The following is a 19,323-nucleotide window of genomic DNA, read 5'->3' as shown; positions in this document are numbered from 1 at the left end:
GCAGTTAGGATTATGGACATGAGCCATTAGCACCTGGATTATTAATTTTCTTCCATTTTACTGAGGCCCTTAATTAATTGTATGTACATATATAACAAACATATGTTGTTTGTGGAAAGGGGGGCAGTATTAAGCTGGTTTCTGAAAAACTGTCCAGTTCTGTGCCTCAACCTCCCCTTCACAGGTCTGTGTGTCCCTGAGACCCTGTCATGTGACTATGGCTCTGTGGCGTGCTTGGTATGTGGGAGATCTGTCCTCGGCTTGTCTTCTGCTTTATGACAAACATGGCTACCAGTACATCTCTCCGCCCCCCACCCCCCGCAGTGTCTTTAGTCCATTTATTCAGGGCAGTTACCCTCTTCTCCCTCTCATCTCTTGATTCTGTTTTTGTTCTTTTTTTGTCAGTGGTCGTGGGACTTGAACTCTGGGCCTGTGTGCTGTCCCTGAGCTCTTCAGCTCAAGGCAAGCCCTCTACCGCTTTAGCCACAGTGCCACTTCCAGTTTCTAGTGGTTTATTGGAGATGAGTCTCACGGACTTTCCTGCCCAGGCTGGCTTTGAACTGCGATCCTCAGATCTCAGCCTCCTGAGTAGCTAGGATTACAGGCGTGAGCCACCAGCGCCTGGCTCATCTCTTGATTCTGATCACCACCCTGCCACCAACTCCTGTCCCTCTGCCCTTCCCCCGAGAGAAACAGAGAGCCCCTGGGAAACAAACCTAGGGTCATCTTGAAAGCCACTCCACCCCCATGAAATCAAGAAAGACAGGAAGTTGTCAGTAGTTGCTTGTTTGCCCAGAGGATGGGTGACAAGGTGGCAACGTTTACAGGTGTATTTGGCTGTCATACCTCTGAGGGATAGGGATGCGGAGCTGGCATCTAGCAGGCAGAAGCCAGAGAGGTGGCTAAACACCTTGCCACACACAGGATGCCCCATGTCTGGGTTTCTCTAGCCCTGATGTCCAGAGTGCCAAGGCTGAGAAATCCCAGATGAAAGGAAAGAAAGGGATTTCCCAGCCTGGAGTGTGAGTCTCCCAACCAGGACCTACTGCGCACCTACTGTGTGCCAGACATTATTAAACTCTGGAGACATATTCTGCTGGAGATCTAGCTAAACAAGTAAATAAATCAGCCTGGGGTAGGTGCAGAGAAGAAAAGCAACCAGCAGGAGGCGCAACAGCGCATGGGTAAGCAAGGCATGGGCAACGGGGCCTAGGGCGGGGAAGTCAAGGGAGGCTTCCTGGAGGCGGGCAGATATTGGAGTTCAGAGGCCAAGGAGAAGTCAACCTCGGGCAGTGCTGAGGAGGAAGATGCAGGCAGGGGAACCGCAAGTGCCAAGGTCCTGGGGTGCAAATGAGAGTGGTGTGTTTCAGAGCAGCAGGACTCTGGGGCCAGGCGGTGCGGAGCCTTTCCAGAAGGCAGGAGCGTGAGCTCTTTTCAGTTGTCTCGGAGCCAAGGCAGGGTTTTACACAGAGACGTCCCAGGCCTGTTTTGACGTGATTGCTTCAGCCGTTATTGGTGTGGGAAGTCGGGAGATGGTCAGGGACTTTATGACCAGGTCCTGGTGCAGCTCGAAGACAGTGGGGTTCAGGCAGCACGGGCGCATGGGCGGCAGATACCCGGGCACAGGTGTGTGGTGCAAGCTGTCCCCTGGGCCCCGCCCCGCCCCCACCCCTGCCTTTACAGTCTGACTCGATAAAGGTCTGATCCAGCCCCATTTTGGAGGTGCAGATGTGGGAACACTTCTGTCCCCTCTGCACACAGCCCTGCTGACACTTCTTCCACTCAACAGGGATTCAACAGGGCCCCGGCAGCTCACACTTGGAATCCCACCTACCCAGGAGGCTGAGATCTGGAGGATCTTGGTTTGAAGCCAGCAGGGACAGGAAAGCCCAGGATACTCTTAGCACATCTGGTGAAAGCTCATCAGTACCACCCCTGCCCACCACGCATTCCTGGGGGGGGAGGAGTCGGGGGATGAGGTTGGCTGGACATCTATTCAAAGGTTTGGGGCTGTCCGGACATCGCCCAGTGGAGGACACACAGGGCCCGCTCTTCACTGCGGCAGCACTGGGCAGAGGGAGCGCCAGCAGACACGGATTTCCCATCAGCCCGACCTCCGTCCTCCCCACTCCTCCTGTGTTCCCCCCACCCAGTAAACACCACAGCCAGGGGAGCATGCCAGGGTGGCCATGCAAGCCCCCAAAATGGTGCTGGGGGCCCCCCATGCTGGTAGCTCATGCCTATCATCCTAGTGACTGGGGAGGCTGGGAACTGAGGTCAGAGCTCCTAGCCAGCCTAGGCAGGAAAGTCTGTGAGACTCATCTCCAGTGGGCCGTCCACAAGCAGGAAGTGGAGCTGTGGCTCAAGTGGTGGAGTGCTAGCCTTGAGCAAAAATAGAGCTCAAGGAGCAAAAATAGAGCTCAAGGACAGAGTCTAAGCCCCGAGTTTGTGCCCCAGGACCAGCACACACAAAAAGCAAACTAAGGTAGGTATGGGAGAGGCGTCTTTTATGTGTTCTGATGCTAGCAACACTTGTTGGAGTAAAGGTAAATGCAAACCACCCCACCAGTGACGATCACAGCGGTGTGGAACTGCCAACCACCCCACCAATGACGATCACAGCGGTGCGGGACCGCCAACCACCCCACCAATGACGATCACGGTGGTGTGGAACCGCCAACCACCCCACCAATGACGATCACAGCGGTGCGGGACCGCCAACCACCCCACCAATGACGATCACGGTGGTGTGACCGCCAACCACCCCACCAATGACGATCACGGTGGTGTGGAACCGCCAACCACCCCACCAATGACGATCACAGCAGTGTGGAACTGCCAACCACCCTACCAATGACGATCACAGCAGTGCGGGACCCGCCAACCACCCCACCAATGATGATCACAGCAGTGTGGAACCGCCAACCACCCCACCAATGACGATCACAGCAGTGCGGGACCGCCAACCACCCCACCAATGACGATCACGGTGGTGCGGAACTGCCAACCACCCCACCAATGACGATCACGGTGGTGCGGAACTGCCAACCACCCCAATGACAGAATCCGCAGCCACTGATCCGCACCCGCTCTTTTCTCTGCTCCTGGGTCTCTATCAACCCCTCATGTCTTGGCCCGTGCTCCCGGTGAAAGAATAAGCCTGGTTGTCTGGCCCTTTGCTCACTCTCGGTGGCAGGGGATTGATGAGTTCTGCTTTGTAGCTGGACGTGCCGAGAGGACCCTGACCCATTCTCCATCCATTCTTCGGCTCGCCGCCCTCCCTCCCCGGGCCCGGCCCACACCCTTGCCCACTCACTCCTCCGCCCCTCCTTCAGCTCCCACGCACTACCCACCTTTCTACTCACCCACCCACGTTCCAGCCGTCTGCATCCACTGGTCCGTCTGCCCATCCCAATGCCCTCACTACCCACCTCCTCGCTCACCCACCCTCCCAGGGCCTCTCCAGTCACCCTCCACCTCCCCACCACGTGCTCACGCACCCACGCACGCGCCCATCCTTCCCTTCCTGCACCCCCAAGCTAGCCCTCCTCTGTGCCCAGGCCTGGTGGGGTCTCTCGGGCACCCCTCTGGGAGAAGTGCGGGTGTGGTTGAAGGGCCCCACAGAGGCAGCAGGCGGCTCTGTCTTCCAGGAATCAGAGCCCATGCCCTGCAGGGTGTGTGGCAAACACTGAGGAATGCAGGGACCGGGGAGGTCCCGCCCTCCAGCAGAGCAAGGGAAGAGCCACGAATAAAAGGTGAGTCAGCAAAGGGAAGGGGGGGAAACAGGGCTGACACATTCTCCGCATGCGAAGGGGGCAGTTCAAAGTCCAGAGGCCCCCTGGGGCCTCCTCTCCTTTCGGCGGGGTCCAGCCCTTCCTGACCTCACCCCCTTCTCTGGGACCCCTCCCAACCCCGCACTCCCCTATCAGAATTCCCCACACTCCTCACAGAACAAGTGCTCCCCAGATGAGGCCCGGTGTGTTCCTCCCCGAAGCCAACCTGGCGGTCCAGGCCCAGCAGCTCCGCTCAAGCGGAGGCGACACGGTTCCACTATGATGGTGTCTTAATAGACTGCGGTTACTTCCACCAAGGCTACAGGAAAAGAGAACTCCTCCTTAAAATAGCAAGACACCACCGCGGCGCTGCTCCTGAAACACCGCTCATTAACCACAATTACACCCAGATCGAGGACCGGGCCAGGCGCGCGCAGCGCTCGGTCTGGAGACAGCAGCAGCTTTGGGGGAGGGGTGGGCCCTGGGTGAGACTCTCCTCCTCCCTCCCTTGGGACCCTCGCCCTCTGCAGGTCCACCAAGGAGAAAGCAGAGTGGGGCAGCAGGGAGGCCTGGGGCAGCTCAGCACTGGCTGGGCTCATGGAGAAGGGGAGGAGAGGCAGCTCTGCCCTCCCCCCACCCCCCTCCCCTGTGGTGGCACCCACCCCAGCCCAACGGGCTTGGAATTCAAGGGTCCAGACTCAAACATGCTGCCATGCAGTACAGCAGCGTCGAGAAATGAGCTGAAGCTTAAAAAGTGAGTCTGCTTAAAGGAGACTTATTAAGCAATAGTTAAAATAGAAAAGAAAATTTTTAGAAAAGGACAGCAATGCTAAACACACAGTCGATGAGCTCAACCTAAGAAATTCCAGCATCTGCTAACACCTCTGCAGCCCTAACCTCCCCCGCCCGGCTGACTGGCCCATTCAGCTCGCCTTTCTCTGGAGTGTGTGTGTGTGTGTGTGTGTGTCTGTCTGTCCTGAGACTTGAACTCAGGGCCTAGGCACCATCCCTGAGCATTTGTGCTCCAGGCTGGTACTCTATCACTTGAGCATACACCTCCACTTCTGGCTCTTGGGTGTTTAATTAGATGTAAAGAGTCTCATAGATTTTCCTGCCTGAGCTGGCTTCTAACCACAATCTTCAGATCTCAGCCTCCTGAGCTTATTAAAATAGAAAAAGACCGGAGAAAGAGAAAAAATAACATAAAGATGAAAAAGAGGGCAGGTTTGAATTGAATCGCTGTCCTCAGTCTCCTCCCGAGCTGCCTGGGAGGGGAGACCGTGTTTTCCATGAGTAATTACCTCATGATCCAGGCTGTAACTGGGGTGGGGCCCTCCCCTCCCCTCCCCTCCCCCAGAGGTAGGTGAACCTGGTCCCTGCTCCCCAGCCTCTACGGGGGAAGTCGAGGGCTTCCCCGGCGCACCGGGGCTGCAGCCCAGAGTGCGCAATGGAGCTGTGCGGAGATCTCATGCAGCTATTTCTGCTGGCTGGCTGCCCTCTCTCCCAGCCACGGGGAGGCGGCTGAGCGTTGCCATGGAAACCGGCTGTCCTCCCACAGGAGGCTGCCAGCTCCGATTTCCTGCAGAGATAAGAAGCAGGCGGCGGTGGCGGGGTCACCCGGGCGTGAAGATGGGTTTCCCTGGGGATATCCAGGCTCCTGCCAATCACTGCTGTCTGGGAATCCTCCGCCCCCACCTCATCCCGCCCCCCCCCCCGCAGTACCAGTGCCAATGCCATTTATTCCAAGAGAGGAGCTTCTAGAACAATTGGTGCCTCAGGACCTCCTGTCCCCCAGCGAAAGCTTTGTTCTGCGTCTGTGTCAGTAGCAATACAAGCATAGCTCAGGTGGCCCAGGGCTGGGAGGAGCCCTTCTCGGGGTGTGCAGCCAGTGGGACATGGAGGAAGGGGACAGGGGTTACCCCAAAGGATCCTTTGGCTTTTTAGTTTTTTTTTTTTTTGCAACACTAGAGTTTGAACTCAAGAGTTGCACTTGCTAGACAGGCACTCTTACCACAAGCTACACTTCCAGCCCTGATTACTGACCGTTATTATTATTATTGCCAGTCCTAGGGCTTGAACTCAGGGCCTGGGCACTCACTGTCCCTGAGCTTCCTTTGTTCAAGGCTAGCGCTCTACCACTGGAGCCACAGTGCCACTTCCAGCATTTTCTTTGTATGTGGTACTGAGGAATCGAACCCAGGACTTCATGCATGTGAGGCAAGCACTCTTCCGCTGAGCCACACTCCCAGCCCTGCTGGTTATTTTTGAGATAGGGCTTTGCGTCCTGCCTGGGCATGCCTGTACCTGGAGAGTGAGATCTACCTGTGACAGGCTTTCCTGATGGCCAGGAGTACAGGTATGTACTGCCACATTCGGCTCTTTATTGAGATGGGGTAACATCATTTTTTTTTCTTTTTTTCTGCTCACACTATTCTCCAAAGAGCTAGGATTACAGGCCTGCGCCACGCACGGGCTTGAGCTACTTTGATACTCAGGGGCCAGGCAGGGGCTGGCATCTGCTGGGTGGGGTAGGGTCTGGCCGCCTGGAAGGGCCAGGACGGTGATGCTCTGGGGTTGGCCTCCGGCCTCCCGGCCTGGATTCAGGCAGGAGAGAGATGGCCTCGCAGCACCAGCCTCGGCTTCGGATGGCTTTTGTGCTCAACCCCTCTACCTCCGCTCCGCTCTCAACCCCTCGTCTGGACACAGCGTTCTGGAGAAAAGCAGGGGAGGAGGCCACGCTGGGGCAGATGCTGGAGCGGCTGGTGGAGGCAGGTGTGCCGTCACTGCCGGGTGCGGTACCGGACGGACACGTCTTGCCCGGGCTGCAGCAGGCCGAAGCCAAACCTGCCAAGGTCAAACTCGGGGATCTCGGTGTCGGCACTGCCCAGCTCCAGGTCGAAGTGTGTCAGCAGGAGGACCACGAACCTGCAGAGAGAGGGTATTGATGGCATCTCTGGGTGGCCAGGGCCTGGGAAGGCAGTGGCAGTGGCATTTAGGGGCATGCCCCCCCCCAGCCTGTGTGTCTGCCAGGCCGTGAGGCAGCTCCCTAGGGGGTGGGGGTGCAGCCCTGTTGGGAGGGAGCCCTGTGCCCCCACCCCTGCGTGCACCTCAGCCCTGCCGGCTCCTGGGGCAGCAGGCAGCCCTCCTCCCCCCTCCCTTTCTCTAAGCCCCCACTCTAGGCCAGGGTGGTGAGATGAGAACCCCCCCTCCCCCCCCACTTCCTCCAGGCGTGTTACAGCCTCACGTGGCAAAACCCAGTAGCGTGGTCCAACTGCTCAAGACTAGCGCTCTCTACCGCCACCTTCTGGACAAACATCCCAGGAAGCGGCTCCACTGCCACTGGAGATGATGTCATCTGTGTCCCCCGCCAGGCTGACAGCTTCTGCCTGCCCTTCTTATTGCTCCCCACTGAAGGAGCGCCCCAGGCCTGGGGGTGGGGCACCTTTTGCTTCAGTGTCACACCATACCCTCACAGGGGCCAGAGGCAGGACCAGCACAGCGGGGTCTCTTCCCCCTTTCAATAAACCTGGGGACAAGCCGGTGCCGCTGGCTCACACCTAGCTACTCAGGAGGCTGAGATCTGAGGATCGCAGTTCAAAGCCAGCCTGGGCAGGAAAGACCCTGTGAGACTCTTATCTCCAGTGAATCACCAGAAAACTGGAAGTGTTGCTGTGGCTCAAGTGGTAGAGCGCTCGCCTTGAGCTGAAGAGCTGAGGGACAGCGCCCAGGCCCAGAGTTCAAGCTCCACGACTGACAAAAAACAACAAAAATAATAAACTGGGGTAGGGAGCAGCTGCCCTCTGGACGCAGGTCACATGACCCTCCGTGGGTGAGGAGGATGTCCCCTTTCCAGCTCCCAGTGCAGACCCTGGAGGGCCACATCTGGATTTGAATCCTGGCACCTCCACTAGTGGACTGCATGACCAGACCGTGATGGCAAGGGATCCAACCAGTCTAGACTGGTTCTGACTGACAGCCACCGAATACAACGAACAAGCTAAGTCACTGAGAACAGCCGTGCCGGCACCACACTGAGCGAGGGCAGGACCCATCATCCCCTTCCAGCCGCCCCAGCCCCGCAAGGCTTCGGTCTGCCGACTTCACTGGGCACACGCGCGCTGCTCAGCCCAGAACCAACTGTATCATGACTTTCTCTTCACTGTGGGAACAGTAAAGGCCAACCTACCCCCCGGCGTGGGGCTCGCCTGTCAATAACACAGCAACCTCCACAGCTAACAGTAAGCAAACTTGCGGTGACCAGGCGGTGGTTCGGCTCCCAGAACGTTACAATCTGTTTATCTTGACACCCCTTGGGTGTAGTTATGATCAACCCCCTCACTTCACAGTGGAGAAAACAGAGGCTCTAGGGAACCCAGCTTCTGACTACTCAAGAGACAGACGGAGCACTGGGGCAGGTGTGCTGACCCTGGGTACATGTGGCCGTGAGCCTGGGTCTATGGCTCTTGAAACAGAATTGATGAGGCTCTCAGCCCTGGCTCCCAGCCTTGGGGTTAAAATAGCTTAGAACAAGCCAGAACAGCAAGGAGCTGCCCGTGTGTGGAGAGCTGTGGCCAGCGGGGCAGCGTGTCCAGAGCTGGTGCCCCACACCACTTCTGCAGGGAAGAACCTGCTGCCAGATCTGGTTATGCCAAATGACATCAGAAGTCTGGCTCATCACATGAACTCTTCTCATTTTTACAAGTACCACAGGCTTCTAAAGTTCAAATAAATAGATTTGTGGGCAGGAGAAAGCTATCTGCTGGTTTGGCTTTAATGCCATAAAACATTTGCCCCAAGCCCTCTGTATCCAGGGAGAAGCCTATCAGATGAGCAAGACAGCCCTGCCCCTGGGCCACGCCCACACCTCACCCCCTGCCCCTGGGCCACGCCCACACCTCACCCCCTGCCCCTGGGCCACGCCCACACCTCACCCCCCTGCCCCTGGGCCACGCCCACACCTCACCCCCCCCCAGGCCGGGGTCAAGCCCACTCACAGCCGGACCAGTGTACTGCCCACTGCCACGCCCCTGGCCTTGCTCACTGTTTGATGCTGTAGACTGCATAGCTCTTCCCCAGGCACTGGTTGTGCCCCGCTCCCCATGGCATGTTGTAATTCTTCAGCCGCTTCCCATCCTTGTAAAATTCTTTCTTCTCTGATCCATCTGGGTTCAGGAATCGATTGTATTTAAACACCTGAAATGGGAACAAGGTCCCTTTCCAACCATACTCCCAAACAAGGATGCCCCAAGCAAACTACCTGAGGATGGAAATTACAGTCGCGTCCCTGGGAGGGACGATGTAAAGGTCAATTGGTGTAGGCTGGGCTAAAATCTGACAGGAAAGAATTCCTAGAGCTGCCGGTTGGTGAGAAGGGACAGCTTCAGGCAGCACAGACTGTGGGCCTGTATACCCACCTCTGTGTGTGTGTGTGTGTGTGAGAGAGAGAGACCAGTGTGCTGTGTGTCAAGGAAGATATAAAAACAACGTAAAGACACTCCAAACCCGGCAACTACAGAACTGGAGAGGAAGAATACGCTATCTTTTTTGCTTTATACATTCCTATTCTCCTACTGTATAAGTATGTGCTGCTTTTCTAACATACAATAAAGCCTTTCTTTCTTTTTTCTTTTTGCCAGTCCTGGGGCTTGAACTCAGGGCCTAGGCACTGTCCCTGAGCTCTCTGTGCTCAAGGCTAGCACTCTACCTCTTGAGTCACAGTGCCACTTATGGCTTTTTCTGTGTATGTGGTACTGAGGAATCGAACCCAGGGCTTCATGCATAGCAGGCAATCACTCTACCACTAAAGCCACATCCCCATCCCCCAATAAAACTATTTTTTTTTTGTCGGTTGTGGGGCTTGAACTCTGGGCCTGGGCGCTGTCCCTCAGCTCTTCAGCTCAAGGCGAGCACTCTACCACTTGAGCTACAGCGCACTTCCGGTTTTCTGGTGGTTTATTGGAGATAGGAGTGTCACGGTCTCTCCTGCCCAGGCTGGCTTTGAACCGAGATCCTCAGATCTCAGCCTCCTGAGTAGCTAGGATTACAGGCATGAGCCACCAGCGCCCGGCTCAATAAAACTTTTTGAGTATGGGGTTGGCCGGAGTAAGAGGTGAGTGAGTGGAAGCTGGGCAGAGGGACAAATGAGGGGAGCAGCAGCTAGACTGACAGACAGGGTAGCTGGATGGATGGGTGGATGGACAGGTGGATGCTGGACATGTGGGTGGACAGAGTGATGGGTAAATGGGTATGTCAGTGGATGGATGATGGATAAATGAATGACAGATGATGAATCGGTGGGTGGGTGGAGGGATGGGTGGACAGGTGGATGGTGGATGGATGGGTGGATGGTGTGCAAATAGACGATGGAGAGGAGCAAATGGGTTGGCAGCACAGGACCTGGAGTGTTAGTACGTGGCACCAAATCTGTTAGCAGTTGTGAACATTTGCTCCACCTCAAAATCTAGGAAGAAGGAAAAATGTTGGAAACTGATGTAGTGGGGAAGGGAGGGAGAGGAGGGAATCTCCCAGCTGCGCACTGGGAGGGCTCCAGGCGTGCTAGGAAGCCATTTCCTTACATGGTCTCAAGTAACCTTCCCCCCAGGCCTCCGTCCACAGGTGAGGGAACAGAGGGGTGCCATGCAGTGAACACAACGCGCGGCCGGGCTGGTCTCCGTGTCGCCCAGCACCCCACAACCCAGTCCCTCAGATGATCGGTAGCCCCTGCCATTTACCTCAGGGTCCGTGTGGATTTCTGGGTCCCTCTGGGGACTCAGGAAGGGGAAGAGGAGGAGACGGTCACCCTGGCGCAGAGAGAATTCCCGCCCATCTGCCAGGGGCAGGGCCATGTCAGCCAGGACCTCCCTGGTGATGAAGGGCGCGGCTGTGAGCCGGAGGCTCTCGTTCAGCGCACTGTCTGCAGGAGGGAGCACAGGAAGGGGTCAGCCAAGGGTGACACGCCCCACCCTACTTTACGGAGATGAGGGGGACGTTCAGAGAGGATGGATGCCTTGCCCACAGCTACTCAGCAAGGTGGAAAAGGACAGGGGATGAAGCTGGAGCTCTGTGGTCTCCCAGCAACCCTTCCACGTGAAGGGATCGTGGTCTGAAGGCAGCAAGGTGGGCACCGGTGAGGAGTCAGGATGCAGCCAGAGCAGGCCCATCCCTGGCCGCTCCTCCTGCCTGACATACATCCTCTCTCTTTCTTTTTTGTTGGTCGGGGGGGCCTGAACTCTGGGCCTGGCCTCTGTCCCTCAGCTCTTCAGCTCAAGGCAAGCGCTCTACCACTTGAGCCACAGTGCCACTTCCGGTTTTCTAGTGGTCTATCAGAGATCAGAGTCTCACAGACTTTCCTGCCCGGGCTGGCTTTGAACTGCGACCCTCAGATCTCAGCCTCCTGAGCAGCGACCCTCAGATCTCAGCCTCCTGAGCAGCTAGGATGACAGGCGTGAGCTACCTGTGCCTGGCTGAGTTTACTCTTTTTTTTTTTTAATTTTATTTTTTGTGAACATACTGTACAGAGGGGTTACAATTACATGAGCAAGATAATGCATACATTTCTTATCAAGCATTGCAGCCTCCTCCTTTGTTTACCCTTCACATCCCTTCCCATCCTCCCTGGCTGAGTTTACTCTTAACTGATGGAAGTAGCCTTTGATTGGCCAATCAGAGCATCCCTCTGGACCCTGATGGGCTCAGGATGGGCCAGTGAGCCACACTCTTGGGAGATTAGCTAGAAATGCTGGAAGACAGGCCCTCCCTCTCAGAGCAGGCACCGGCCTTGAACTGCAGGCAACCATCCCGCCAGCCTGAGGCTGGAGGCCTGAGACTCGGAGAGAGACGGTCAGTCCTGATAACGTTATCCAAACACCTGGGTCCACCTGTGCCTGAACACAGACCCCTCTGGACTTCTTAGTGGCCAAATCAAGAACCTTTTCCTCTTCAGCCAGTCTAGAATTTTTCTTTTTTCTTTTCTTTTCCTTTCCCTCCTTCTCTCCCTCCCCCCCTTCTTCCTTCCTTCCTTTTGTGTCAGTTGTGGGGCTTGAACTCAGGGCCTGGGCGCTGTCCCTGAGCTCATTTGCTCTAGGTTAGCACTGTGCCACTTTGAGCCAAACCCCCACTTCTGGTTTTCTGGCGGTTCATTGGAGATTAAGAGTCTCACAGACTTTCCTGGCCAGGCTGGCTTTGAACCTCGATCCTCAGATCTCAATCTCCTGCTAGCCAATTTAGACTTTTCTATCCCTGGGAACCCACAATGCATTACAGCCATAACCTAGGGAGGCTGAGGTCAGGGCTGGGATGGGCCAGCTATCTCAGGGAGATTCCGGGTCACAGGTCACGGATGGCCTGATGTCAGCCTGGGAGAAGGCTGGGGGAACGCGGGTTAGGGGCTGCTGTGGGGGTCTGGCCATCTTACCGAGCACAGGCATGCTGTCTAGAACCTTCTGCGAGAGGGTGGCCGTCTGCACGCCGGGCTGTTCTGGCCTCGCGAGGACATGCTCCAGCTCTCCACGGACGGCGGCCAGCGCCTCGGGGTTTTTGAGAAGGAAGAGCAGAAGCCAGAAGGCCGCGGGGCCCATGTTCCCCTGCACAGAGAAGGAGCTCCCGTCATACCGCCCGGAGGGCCCAGCGGGCTGGTCTGATGAGGTCCCCACCCTCCAAGGCCCAGGGCAGGCGGCCAGGCGGGACCAGCATTGTCTCAGCCTCAGGCCACGGCAAAATCTGCCTGGCACTTTGGTGGAGACAGCAAAGTGAGCTTGCTGAATAGGACTACAGCTAAGTCTGGGGACGCTGTCCCTCGTCCTGGCCCCTGGCCCCTACCACGTGACAGTAGCTCCAGAGGAGGCCAGGGGGGCGCCCAGCCACAGAGCCACAGACGCATGGTAGCCCAGAGTCAGGTGCAAAGAACAGAGCAGCAGTGCAACAAGCAGCAGGCCTCACCCAGCAAACCCACGGGGCCAGGACGGGGAGGAGAGATGCCAGGGGTTGAGCGGAGTTTGCCCAGCTGGACCACAGGTAGACCAGCCACACCCACAGCCCTGTGAGCCAAACCCACCGGGTTTCATAGATGCTTGGTACGCAACAGTAGCTAACCCATACACTATCTCAGTGCGGTGTCATACCCCACACTTCCTCCTGGGCCTCACTTCACAAGACTACCAGTCACTCCAGGGGCGACTGGAGGAAGACACAGACGCTACCAGTAACAGTGGATCTCACACGTCTCAACAGACACATAATTAGGACAATCATGGAATGTCTTGCTCCTGGGCTTCAGACTTGGCTGGACATGCTTATATTTGTGTGTATGTGTGTGCGTGCTGGGGCTTGAACTCAGGACCTGGGCACTGGTCTCTGAGACTGTTTTGCTCAAGGCTGGTACTCCATCACTTGAGCCACAGCTCTCCTGCTGGCTTTTTGGTGACTAATTGGAGATGAGTCTCATACTCATTCCTGCCTGGGCTGGCTTTGAACTGTGATCCTCAATCTTTATCTCCTGAGTAGCTAGAATTATAGGCATGAACACTGGCACCCAGCTTAGACATGCTGGTAGTAAATATTTTACCCTCAGCACACCTGCACACCCAGATGAGGGTCAGTGTCAGTTCAGGGGAAGGTTTCTGTCTATCCTAAGTGACTACCCATTCAATTATAATAATGGAATATTAAATCTTCATTAAATGCCGTATTTACCCAGTAATTTCCTTACAGACATAATTGCGCGCATGCCAGGAAGTTAATCACAGTGCACTGTAACTGTAACACAAGCTCTGTCTGTATCCATAGAATCCTCGGGAATGCATGAGGACTACAGGGCTGTGGCCAGGACCCAGGGAGGCAGGAGACCAGCCCCACTTGTTCAGGGAGAAAGACTTAGAATGGCTTTTTGAAAAAAGACAAGTGAGAGCATGAGAGTTCAAGGCCCAGTACTGCCTCACACACGCACACACACATACACACGCGCGCGCACACACACACACACACGCACAATGGTTTTCTTAGTGACCAGCAGTGACATGACAAATGCTCACAATACAATATCAAGCCAAATAGAAATGGTGCATGATTTTAAACTACAGAAGAAAAACATAGAAAAGGCTGTGAAGACAGAAAGGCACCAGAGAACTGGCGGCAGTAAGGTGATTCATTTTTGTTTTGCTTCTATTTGTGGGTTGGTTGGTACTGGGGTTTGAACTCAGGGCCTGGCATCTGTCCTGCCTGTCAGCCAGTGCTCTACCACTTGAATAAAGTCACCACCCCAGCTTTTTGTTTTTGTTTTTTTTTGGGGGAGGGTCCGGTCGTGGGGCCTGAACTCTGGGCCTGGGCGCTGTCCCTCAGCTCTTCAGCTCAAGGCTAGCGCTCTACCACTAGAGCCACAGTGCCACTTCCGGCTTTTTCCTTTTTGCTTATGTGGTGCTGAGGAATCAAACCCAGGGCCTCAGGCATGCAAGGCAAGAGCTCTACCACTGAGCCACCTTCCCAGCCCCACCCCAGCTTTTCGATGATGTTTGTGGAGATAGAATCTCAAGGATGTCTCTTCCCAGGCTGGCTGCAAACTGCAATCCTCCAGATCTCAGGTTCTGGGCATAAGCCACTGATCTGTCTTGCTTTATCTCCTGTGAATTTTAGGGGTTGAATTTTCTTGTCTAGTAAGTCTACCAAGTGAGTTCCATTATCAGAAGTTTTACTAAGAAGGAGAAGAAAATGTTCCCAGGTGTCTGCCCAGTGGCAGGGCTGACACTTGCTAAACACATATCTGTGTCCTTTTGGGACCTGGGACTCGCAGACAGCCTTAGATAAGCTGGAAAAAACCCAGGCTGAAAGCAGACAGAGTCGGGTTCAAATCCCAGCAAGAACTTCTGTAAATCTGGCCAGGCAACCTCCCCCTTGGAGCCTCAGGCCCCACTATACCACAGCAGGGGTACAGCAGAGCCCACTCCTGAGTGGCCACGGGGGCTTCCGGGACATACCAGTGGAAACCACTGCAGCACGGCAGGGGAGGGTCAGACACAGCCGAGCAACCACCCACCACGCAGATGCATGTCATCATGCAGGCAGAAGGGATGCCAGATTTCTCTTGTGGGGCCTTGCCTCAGTTTACCCAGGAGGTTGTTTTCATCTAACCTTATTCCCTCCTGCTGCAGACACACTGACCAGTTCTGCCTTTGCCCTGGCGTGGCTGGCCTCCAGGGGGCGCTCATTGGCGCTTCCCCCACCTTGTTGCCTCTTGGTTGTATTGGCTGGGGATGAATACACCTGCCCACACTCACAAACAGAGAGCGTGAGGTCCTGAGTTCAAGCCCTAAAACCAGCACACGCACATGCACACACACCCCCCAAGAGGAGAAAAAGAAAGAATTGGAGAACCAAGATAAGGTGTATACAGGAGTTCATTAAACTGTGTCTGTGCCTGTAACCCTAGCTACTCACGAGGCTGAGATCTGAGGATGGCAGTTCGAAGTCAGCCCAGGCAGAAAAGCCCCTGTAACACTCTTATCCTCCAATTAACCACCCAAAACCCAAAAGTGGTGTTGTGGCTCAAGTGGTAGAGCACTAGCTTTGGGCACAGAGACTCAAGGACAGTGTACAGGCCCTGAGTTCAAGCCCCACAACCAACAACAACAACAAAAGGGCTGGGTATGTGGCTTAGTGATAGAGTGCTTGCCTAGCATTCATGAAGCCCTGGGTTTGATTCCTCGGTACCACATACACAGAAAAAGCTGGAAGTGGCACTGTGGCTCAAAGTGGCAGAGTGCTAGCCTTGAGCAAAAACAGCTCAGGGACAGTGCCCAGGCCCTGGGTTCAAGCCCCAGAAGTGACAAAAGAAAAACAAAAACTATTTATAAAAATTGGCTATCCAGGGGCTGGGAAGGTGGCTCAGTGGTAGAGCACTTGCCTTGCATGCCTGAGGCCCTGGGTTTGATTCCTCAGCACCACGTAAGCAAAAAGATAAAAGCTGGAAGTGGCACTGTGGCTCAAGTGGTAGAGTGCTAGCCTTGAGCTGAAGAGCTGAGGGACAGCGTCCAGGCCCAGAGTTCAGACCCCATGACTGAACCCCCCCTCCAAAAAAAAAAATTGGCTATCCATTTGAATACCAGTTGAATGGCTGACCTGCTCCTGATTGGGTTGGACACTGCAAATAGGAAAAGGCCTGGCTAACGGGGCTGTGTGCACAGATGGGGGCAGGGCCGGTGGGGCCGTGTGCACAGGCCACGCCCACACAGCACAGCTCAGACACATACACACAAGCTCATGGGTCTACCTAACCCCATGCCCATGAATGCCACTGCCACGCGTGCTCACGTGTGTGTCACACACCTGCATGCACCCCCACGCCCGTGCCCACCTGCGTGGCCCAGAGCTGCAGCACCAGCGTCCGCGCCTGCATCTCCTCCGATACCCCCATCTCCTCCAGGTGCCCGAGGTAGCTCTCCAGCCAGCTGCTCCTGTGGGCGCGGAGGGCCAGCCGGGCCGGGGACAGCAGCTTCCACAGGCGGCCTTTGGCGCTGCGTGCTTGGTCCTTATCCCCTGTGGGGTCAGAGCACAGGAGTGGGGGTCACATGTGCACCCCCACCCAGCGGGGCAGCCCACCCCGGCCTCCAGTGAGGCCACGGCTCTTCGGGGTGTCGCTCTGTAGAGGTGCAAGTCCCAGTACCAGCACTCATGCACACACACACACACACACACCAAGTTGTCTTTGCAAACCCTGGAGGTTTGGGTCCTGGAGATCCATGAACACAGGGCAGAGACACCCCCATTGCAGATTCTAAGACTTTAAAGTCTTAAATTTTGTCTATAAAATGTATTAGAGTACATCCTCGGACGCTGATTCTTTCCTAAAAGTAAGTTCAAGTGCCATGGTTGTCCCCACCCTTCTCAGCTTCTGGAAGGCAGGTGTAGACACACCTGCGTCTCATGGGTTTGGGCTCTGGTGCACACCGGACGCTGCCCTCACAGCACCCCCGACCCCCATGGGACGCTTCACAGCCGCAGTCTGCTTTTCGAGGACGCAGGATTTATTGATTAGTCCCCACTGTGGGTGTTTACGGAGCTTCTAGTTGAGCCTCTGCGCCGAGGGCCAAGCGTTTCTGCTTGGAGCTGGAGCTCAAGCACGCAGTGTGTCCCCAGTTCTTTGGTAGGGTGTGCCCACTTGGCTTTTCAGCTGCCCACGCCCACAGGGTCTGGGAGCTGCTTTGCTCCCATCTCTGCTTCCAACGGAGGGAAACTGTCCTCTGACACTGCCACCTGCTGTCCGCACTGGGAAGTGCAGCCTCCCTAGACCTGGCTCTGGGATAATGGAGGGGCTCTTTGCATCTGCCCAGACACTGGAGGAAGGCAGTGGAGAAGCCTAACCTCTCCTGAGGATACAGCTGGCACGGGGGTGTTGAAAATGCGCAACGCACAGGACTTTTACAAGCAAGCAACATTCCCATGCTGCTGGTGAGGCCTCTGCGAAGGGACATCGGCTCTGGGCCTCAGTTTCCCTCTCTGCAAAGCCAGTCTGCCATGCCGGCCTGCCAACGACGGTGGCAGGATTCTATCGGGTAGTGAATTGTCTCTAGAAGGACAAGAGACAGAGACGGTTCACAGAGAAGAGAGGCAAAATGCATTTTATCACAGTGGTTGACAGGTGGACAGAAAGCCAGATGCCCTGTTCTGCCCGTAGAACTGATGAAGGCTGAAGGGTTGCTAATGAGGGCAGGTGGAGTGACCAGATGCAGCCTGCCAGATCACAAAGAACATTTGCTGGGCGGGGGGGGGGCTGGGGGGGGACCCCTTCACTAGAGGTGAGCATATGAACAGCTCTGTGACTTTGGAAATGAGGTGACAGGGGCTAAAACAAAAGTTTTGATGTCTGGTACAGTGGTGTACCCCTGTAATCTTTGCCACGCCTACTCCAGTGGAGTCTGCTTAGCATGGGAAACCATCTATCAGACCATGATAGGGGCTTCAGAGACCTATCTCTGAGTTTTGGGACTTCACCGAAGTCTACCTCAGAGAATGGGGCTTTACAGAAACCTATCTCTGAGTTTTGGGACTTCACTGAAGTCTACCTCGGAGAATAGGGCTTCTAAGAGGCCTACTCCTGGAAAAAGGCTGGCAAACCCCTGGGAAAGATGTGTTTCTGCCTTTCTTTTCCTCACTGTATAAGAGTGCCTATTCATCTTTTACTGTTTCTGCTGTTCATCCTACTTACTCATTGTCAACGTTTCCTTATTCAAAGCTCTTCCTTAAGAGTGTTGACGACTCCAATATCTGATGAGTGTCTTAAAATATGACTAACTCACCAGAGTTAAGTGCTACCCCGAAACCCCTCTTATGGAGGCTAGTAGACAAGTCATAAGTAAATATAAAAGTATTGGGGGTTTCACGAAGTCACTTCAACAGAAGGAATTGTTTATAAGAGACTGACAAGAAGCTGTAGGGCGGCTAGAACAGAAGGAATGTATGGCAATTGCTGGGAGAACTACTTAGGAGAAAGAACTTCCTGTTACTCTCTTTCATTTACTAAGAGACTTGCTAGATCTAGGCCTCCTTGCCTTACTATTAAAGAAGGAACAGGAAAGATCTTTTTTTTTTGTTGGTCGTAGGGCTTGAACTCTGGGCCTGGGCGCTGTCCCTCAGCTCTTCAGCTCAAGGCAAGCGCTCTACCACTTGAGCTACAGCGCCACTTCCGGAACAGGAAAGATCTTATGGGACAATTAAGGCCTCTATAGAAATAAGGTAATGGTTAGATGGTGACAAACGTCGAAACCCATTATATTTCTTAGAGATAAGCCGGAAACAAGTGCCTTTCAGGCGACCAGCTGGTGACCATCCAAGAATGAAGCCCTGTAGCAAGATTGTGTAACCTTTTGCCCTTTCTTATGGAGACTTTTTGCTCTAAAAGTTTGTTATCCTCTGCATTGAATCGCACTCAGCACTCAGCACCCATTCCTAATGTGTGTGAGTTGTCTGTTTGCCATCTCCCCACCTATTCCAGTTCCTCCCCTAGGTGTCCTCCATCGTCCCGACAGAACCCGGTCCGCGGCAAATCTTGGCACTCAAGACGTGGAGGAAAGATGGTCATAGGCTTCAAACCAGCCTGAGCTACACAAAATCTAAACACAAAGGCTGCCGAGCATGGGGCTCAGACTTTAAATACCAGCTACTCACAAGGCTGGGCTCTGAAGATCATGGTGGAAGCCGGCCTGGCCAGGAAAGTGTGAGAATCTTAATTCCATGAACCAGCAAAAAGCCAGAAGTGGAGGTTTGGGTCAAGTGGTAGAGCGCCATCCTTGATGGAATGCTCAGGGTCAACATCTAGGCCCTGAGTTCAAGCCCCAGGATCAGTACACACACACACACACACACACACACACACACACACACACACCTCGGGACGTAGCTCAGTAGTTAAATGTTTGCCTAGCACACATAGCACATAAGACCCTTGGTTCCATACTTATACATTAGAAAACTTTCCTGGGGCTGGGAAGGTGGCTCAGTGGTAGAGCGCTTGCCTTGCATGCATGAGGCCCTGGGTTCGATTCCTCAGCACCACATAAATAGA

General features: G+C 54.9%; 2 protein-coding genes across 2 annotated transcripts in view; both read right to left on the bottom strand.

Moving 5' to 3' along the window:
• The window catches only part of Kcnb1 (potassium channel, voltage gated Shab related subfamily B, member 1), a 70,790-nt gene extending 69,187 nt beyond the window's left edge, over positions 1-1,603 (bottom strand). The window contains exon 1 of the mRNA XM_013024312.1: positions 1,467-1,603. Coding sequence (XP_012879766.1) covers positions 1,467-1,603 — 137 coding nt within the window. The remainder of the gene's footprint in view (positions 1-1,466) is intronic.
• Positions 1,604-5,998: 4,395 nt separating this feature from the next.
• Positions 5,999-19,323, bottom strand: part of Ptgis (prostaglandin I2 (prostacyclin) synthase) — a 39,089-nt gene continuing 25,764 nt past the window's right edge. Inside the window, exons 8-12 of the mRNA XM_013024311.1 lie at positions 16,117-16,298; positions 12,187-12,355; positions 10,505-10,686; positions 8,815-8,966; positions 5,999-6,698 (exon numbers count right to left, since the gene is read on the bottom strand). Coding sequence (XP_012879765.1) covers positions 6,554-6,698; positions 8,815-8,966; positions 10,505-10,686; positions 12,187-12,355; positions 16,117-16,298 — 830 coding nt within the window. The 3' untranslated portion in view covers positions 5,999-6,553. The remainder of the gene's footprint in view (positions 6,699-8,814; positions 8,967-10,504; positions 10,687-12,186; positions 12,356-16,116; positions 16,299-19,323) is intronic.

Source organism: Dipodomys ordii, unplaced genomic scaffold, assembly GCF_000151885.1.
Source record: "Dipodomys ordii isolate 6190 unplaced genomic scaffold, Dord_2.0 Scaffold75, whole genome shotgun sequence".
Taxonomy (NCBI): domain Eukaryota; kingdom Metazoa; phylum Chordata; class Mammalia; order Rodentia; family Heteromyidae; genus Dipodomys; species Dipodomys ordii.
This window is presented reverse-complemented; position numbering and strand designations above follow the sequence as displayed.